Source organism: Aristolochia californica, unplaced genomic scaffold (assembly GCF_029961685.1).
Source record: "Aristolochia californica isolate CCGP_79_NKW_82.1479 unplaced genomic scaffold, dmAriCali1.0.hap1 SCAF_11, whole genome shotgun sequence".
In the NCBI taxonomy this organism is placed as follows: Eukaryota; Viridiplantae; Streptophyta; class Magnoliopsida; order Piperales; family Aristolochiaceae; genus Aristolochia; species Aristolochia californica.
In genome coordinates, this window is record NW_027181782.1 from 23617841 (window position 1) to 23624391 (window position 6551).

The 6551-nt window shown below is 42.0% G+C and overlaps 1 protein-coding gene across 1 annotated transcript; it reads right to left on the reverse strand.

The window, feature by feature from the left end:
• Positions 1-3362: 3362 nt before the first annotated feature.
• On the reverse strand, positions 3363-4888 carry LOC137943654 (uncharacterized). The gene is made up of 3 exons (XM_068789094.1): positions 4460-4888; positions 4181-4351; positions 3363-4103 (listed from the first exon to the last, which is right to left on the reverse strand). Exons 1-3 carry the CDS (start codon positions 4886-4888, stop codon positions 3363-3365), a joined length of 1341 nt encoding a protein of 446 aa, XP_068645195.1.
• Between the last annotated feature and the right edge of the window lie 1663 nt (positions 4889-6551).

The following is a 6551-nucleotide window of genomic DNA, read 5'->3' on the forward strand; positions in this document are numbered from 1 at the left end:
CCATCAATCACTTTACAATGATCTCGGATCGTCAGGTAAGCTTTTTGTAAACAAGCAAAAAATGGCTTGTTAAGCATGGGGAACCTATAAATATCTGTTAGGATCCTCACGAGCCATGGATCTTGTTACCCTCCTCTCTTCTCTTCCTTCCATTGCCTTGCTTGACGTAGAGATGGATTGATGGAATGATGGAGAAAGAAATTCTGAAAGGAGAATTGGGGAAAATGGGGAAGAGCTTGAAGGAGCTCTCGACCTGTATCTAAATTACTCTAGGCTAATTTACTAACTCAATTGATACCTTTCATTAGCCTAGCCGTCCCCTTAAATAGGGTTGAGGACACTAAATACACTTTAGACTCTTAGGTCACTGGTTCAAGCCAAATAAACTGTAAACCAAACCAAACCAAAAAGCAAACCAAATCAATTACATGAAAATTGAAAACCACATTAATTAATTCCTATGCTTGCTGGTAACACGTGATGCTATTGAGCCCATAACATCACCCCCCCCCCCCCCCCCCCCCCCCCCCCCTGGAGAAAGAGCATGTGCTCAAGCTCGAAGGAAGGGTAGAGAAGCCAAAATGCTGATAATGGCTCCCATGTAGTATCAAAGTGGTCTGCATCTGCCCACTGGACGAGAATTTCCCAATCGCCCTATATGTGGCGTGCTTGCAATACCTGAGCTGGAGTAGCAAGGACACGGCCCTCATGGAGTGGTGGCAGAGGGGTGTGCAGTAGGGGAGAGTCGCCCTGGAACGGATTTAGTTGGGATACATGAAAGACATTATGTATCTTTGCCTCGGGTGGTAGCTGCAAGCGATAGGCCACGGTGCCAATGCGGTCCAACACCTTAGATGGACCATAATATTTCGGAGAAAGCTTGTGGCTCTTGGAGGCAGTCAGTGACAGCTGGCGGTAGTGTTGGAGCTTTAACCACACATAATCTCCTAGGGAATAATATACCTCACGGTGGTTCTTATCATAATAGAACTTCATAGAGTGTTGGGCCTCCTGGAGGTGAGTATGTACCTCAGTGAGCATAGCGTCTCTTTCAGCTAACGCTTGGTCCAAAGTGGCGACTTTGGATGCCCCTGGTTCATAAGATAACAAACGAGGTGGATCTCTGCCATAAACTACCTTGAAAGGAGTAGTTCCCGGTGCGCTGTGGTAAGAGGTGTTATAGAAAAATTCCGCCCATGAAAGTCACTTAACCCACCGTTTAGGTGAGTCCCCCACAAAATAGAGAAGATACATTTCAATCGTACAATTGATGACCTCGGTTTGTCCGTCTGTCTATGGATGATATGTAGAAGAGAATGCCAATTGGGTTCCCTGTAACTTGAATAATTCTTTCCAAAAGGTACTGGTAAAAATTGCATCCATGTCACTGATAATGGATGTTGGAATCCCGTGTAATCGGACAAAGTGGTCCATAAATAACCGAGCTACATGAGCAGTAGTATATGGATGTGCCAAAGCAATGAAGTGACCATATTTTGAAAAACGGTCAACCACAACTAATATCACTGATTTACTTGATGAAGTGGGAAGGCCATCAATGAAGTCCATTGAAATGTCGGAGCAGATTTGAGATGGTAGCTGCAGAGGTTGTAGTAGGCCGGAAGGACTTAAAGATTCGGCCTTGTTTCGTTGACAAATCTGACAAGCAGCTACATAATCAGCAATCATGCTCTTCATACCCCTCCAATAAAATTCCCGACTGATTCGGAAATATGTTTTCTGTCGATCCTCATGTGTGCTATCATGGATAGAAGACAGAATGGTGTGAAGAAGTGGGGACGTGTGATGCATAAAAATCTTGTTTTTGTATAGGATAAGACGATCCTGAGTCATCCAATGATGAGTTGTTGTCCCTTGCTGAATATCCTGATATAAGGAAATAAGTTCTGATATTGATGTGTCTCCTCTCGAATAGAATCCAACAAAAGTGAATGTGGGTTGCTGATAGCATAAATGTGTGGTTCTGGAATGTCCCGACGAGACAAAGCATCAGCCCCCAAATTCAAACTGCCTGGCTTATATTGAATTGTAAAATCGAAGCCCATGAGTTTAGTCAACCAATGTTGCTGTGGTGATGTGGTGAGGCATTGTTCAAGAAGATACTTGAGGCTGAAATGATCTGAACGAATGAGAAATGGTCATCCCCAGAGATAAGGCCGCCAATGTTGGACAGCCTTGGCTAACCCAATCAATTCCCTCTCATATGCGGCTAACTTGTGGTGGTGTTGTCCCAACTGGCGGCTGAAATAAGCAATGGGGTATCCCAGTTGTTGTAACACTACACCAATACCTCCACCAGACGCATCACATTCTACCACAAAGTCTTCATCAAAATCTGGTAGTTGTAGTACAAACGCTGAGGCTAAGGCCTCCTTTAGCAGCTAAAAGGCCTGATCCATTGAGGAAGACCAGTTGAATGCATGTTTCTCGAGAAGGTTGTTGAGTGGTGCTGCTATCTGGCCATAAGAACGGATAAATTTTCTGTAATATCCTGCTAGGCCCAAAAATCCCCTTAATGAGGTAAGGGAGGTGGAAGGAGGCCAATCTGTAACTGCTTGGATCTTACTCTGGTCAACCTTCACGCCCACAGTTGATATAACGTGACCCAAATATGCCACTTCTGAGGTGCCCATAGAACATTTGGATTTATTCAAAACCAAATGATGGGATCGTAAAATGGTAAATACCTGATGGAGGTGTTGGAGATGTTCGACCCAATTTTTGCTACAGACCAAGATGTCATAAAAAAATACTAACACATAGTTCCACAGAAGTGAGGAAAATACCTCATTCATGAGGGCCTAGAAGGTGGAGGGCATGACAAGGAACTCGAAATGACCGTGGTGCGTGCGGAACACCGTCTTCTCCACATCTGCATGGTGAACTCTAATTTGATGATAGCCCAATTTCAAATCTAACTTGGTAAAAATCGTAGCACCATGTAACTCATCCAGCAACTCGTCCACCACTGGGATGGGGAAATTGTCTTTAATTTTCTTCAAATTGAGTTTCCTATAGTCGACACAAAACCTCCATGATTTATCCTTTTTATGGACCAGTAAAAAAGGTGATGAGAAGGGAGATCTACTGGGCTGGATAACTCCCTGAGCGAGCATATTCAGGCACTGTCTTTCGATTTCATCTTTTTTTATATGTGGGTAATGATAAGGGCGCACCACCACTGGATCGGTTCCAAACTTCAAACGAATGTGATGATCACAGTGATGCACTGGTGGTGGACCAGTAGGGTCATTAAATAAATCCGCAAATGTTGTAAGTAAAGGAGCTAACTTAAAATCACCAGTGCTCTGAATCTGTAAAGTGTGAAATGAACTAGGCACCTATGCCATAATACCCTGTAATGTAATCTGGCCCTGTTGTGTTGTAAATGTCATATTCTGAGCCTGAAAGTCCCACAGTATAGGGCCTAATAGCTGAAGCCATTTTACCCCGAGCACCAAATCAAATCCTGCCAAAGGAATGACCAGTAAGTCTGCCCTAAATGAATGTCCTTCAATGGTAAAAGGAGTGTTTGCACATAACCCAACACTGGGAATTTTAGCCCCATTGGCCACTGAAATCGAGAGACCCTTTTGCTGTTGAATTTCTAATCCCAATTGTTTCGTTGCGGGCTCACTGATAAAATTATGTGTGCTACCAGAATCAACTAAGGCAAGTAACAGGAGATGGGGTAACTTGGCCTTTACCTGCATGGTATTAGAACTACGCAGGCCATGCATGGCATGGAGGGAGAGCTCTGGGTCTTGTTGTTCCTCTTCAACAATATCAATTTCAGGAAGCTCTTTTGGACCTTCTTGCCAAAGTTCAATACTGAATAACCGTTTGTAGGTATGTCCAAGAAGAAATTTTTCATCACAATTAAAACAGAGGCCCTTGGCCTTTCTTGCCTCCATTTCCTGTTTAGTCAAGAATTTACGTGGAAGATTGTGAGGGGGCACACTTGTAGACTGGTCTGCACGGTTAGGGGCAGAGGAGCCAAAACGTGGTCCAGGTGCAGTACCCGGAAGTCTATTGTTCCAAAATGGTTTTTGGCCTAATGATTCCCTCATAACTCTTTGTTTCTGTTCCACAGTTTGGCATAATTCATGGCTGAGTCCAAGTCTATGGGACCAAGTAATTCTACTTCCAATCGAACCACCTCAGTCAAGCCCGCATTAAAAATCTGAACATGCAGGTGTGGAGGAACAAATTCACTTGCTCGGGCCAACCTTTCTTGAAATGTTTTATGGTATAATTCTAAGGTTCCAGTCTGTTTATAGTTGATCAAGTCCCCCACTGGGTTGCTACTAGCTGGAGGTCCAAACCTCATCTGGCAAGCATGTTTAAAATGTAGCCAATCCTGAGTGGAATGGACATTTCGGTAGTGATGGAACCACATGAGCGCTTCATCGAGCAGATGGTAGGCGGCCAGTGTGACCTTGTCCACATCCACCATATGTTGATGATAGAAAAATTGTTCACATTTCGTGAACCATAGTAAAGGATCTTTAGATCCATCATATGTAGGAAAGTTGAGTTTAACGTACCTGGGAACCGTAGTTGGTCCCTGTGCGTGAGCAGCCAAGGGAACAGGTTGTTGGCGCATTAGTGGGGGTGGTGGTGGCATGAAGTGTGGGTGATGGGCTGCCAGTGGTTGAAAGTTGGTAGCTAGTGGTGGCACTGGCGATTGAAGGGCAGCAAGCTGACGGATGACGGTTTGGAGGGAAGATTCCAGCGTGTGCAATGTATTATGGATGTTAGTAATTTCAGCACCTTGATGCGTGGACCGTTGTTGAAGATCTGAAAGCACTTGACGTATGTCCTCTGGAGAAGGGGAGTCGCCGAGGGTGGACCTTTCTGATACCATGTTGCTGGATCCTCATGAGCCATGGATCTTGTCACCCTCCTCTCTTCTTTTGCTTCCATTGCCTTGCTTGACGTAGAGATGGATTGATGGTATGATGGAATGATGGAGAAAGAAATTCGGAAAGGAGAATTGGGGAAAACGGGGAAGAGCTTGAAGGAGCTCTCGACCTGTATCTAAATTACTCTAGGCTAATTTACTAACTCAATTGCTACCTTTCATTAACCTAGCTGTCCCCTTAAGTAGGGTTGAGGACGCCAAATACACTTTAGACACTTGGGTCACTGGTTCAAGCCAAATAAATTGTAAACCAAGCCAAACCAAAAATTAAACCAAATCAATTACATGAAAATTGAAAACCACATTAATTAATTCCTACACCTGCTGGTAACATGTGATGCTATTGAGTTCATAACAATATCCAACCAAACGTTCACTTGAGAAGTTAATGAACATTTATTATCAATCCAAATCAATTCTAAGAATTCCATTTTAAAATTCTTTATGGAGTCCATTTTTGACACAAAAAAGACAATATTTGCATATCCTCACCTTTGCACTCAGATCAACTCCTTGCATTCATCTTAGACAAGCTCCAAATCATTTCAAAGTGTGCATCAAATTTGGAGGTGTGGATCTTTCAAAGGAGAAGATTGTCTCCCTAATCTTCAAAAGTGTGTAAGCTTTTCATTTTGCTGTGATCTTTTGATTTTGTTTCTAAAGTTCATCTAGAACTTTGAATCTTGATAGAAAAGCTTGTTAGAGCTAGAATCTAGCTCAATCTCAAGGGAGATTGCTTTTAATCATGTGTGGCTTGAAGGAGAGCCAAAATCTCTTTCTTATGAAATTCCAAGCTATTAGTGGTTATACTAGTGGAATTTCCCAAGCACGGGTTATTGTGCAGTGATTACAAGTAGGGGAATATCGATAAAAACAATTTGGTGTTCATTTGTGGTGGCTGAATAATCTACTCTACTTGTGTTCAGTATTCTTTTTAATTCTTACATACCTAACTTTGAAATTTTCATTTTTTTGTGATTTTTCAAAGTTGTGATCGATTTTCCTTATCTTTTTTCTCCTGAGAAAAGGGGGGTGGAAGGGGGGAGAAAACTCAATTTGCATTTAAAAACTAAAATTGAACATCTAAATTGGTAATGCACCAATGTAGAGAGAGCTAATTCCCAAAGTCACTGAAATTTTAAACTTCATCATTGGGATAGTAAACTCTTTTAGTTTTTACATATCATGTGTTGTAATCATAAAAAAAAGGGCTGGTAGTTAACTAAGTGTTCACTCGCATCCATATTTTGATGATTGTAAATCATAGTTTCTCTAACTTGTTAGAAGGTGGGATCAAGTCCACACGCCCAAGGAAGAAAGCCCACACATCCAAGAGGTGGCATATAGTTAAATATGAAGAATTCTCATAAAAATGGCATGAAGTTGTAATTACTTATTTAATTTATGTTTCTTCTCTTGTAATGTTGTAGCCTGCTGAATTTATGAAAAAGAGAAATACTTCATTGACTTATCGTAATCAGAGTACATGAACCCCTATTTATAGTAGAGGAAAGTAGTAGAGTCCAATTACAATTAAACTACCTTTGTCCAAACTACACCCAAACTCTAACACTTAAAGATAAGTCCTAGCATAATTAAATAATGC

What these genes read in the sequence shown, in the direction of transcription:
- LOC137943654 (XM_068789094.1), bottom strand. Translation starts at nt 4,888, where the DNA reads ATGGTATCAGAAAGGTCCACCCTCGGCGACTCCCCTTCTCCAGAGGAC. An exon ending in ATATGGTGGATGTGGACAAG is followed by an intron (nt 4,352 to 4,459) that starts GTCACACTGGCC and finishes CATGCTTGCCAG; the next exon opens with ATGAGGTTTGGACCTCCAGC. An exon ending in TTAATGCGGGCTTGACTGAG is followed by an intron (nt 4,104 to 4,180) that starts GTGGTTCGATTG and finishes ACTGTGGAACAG; the next exon opens with AAACAAAGAGTTATGAGGGA.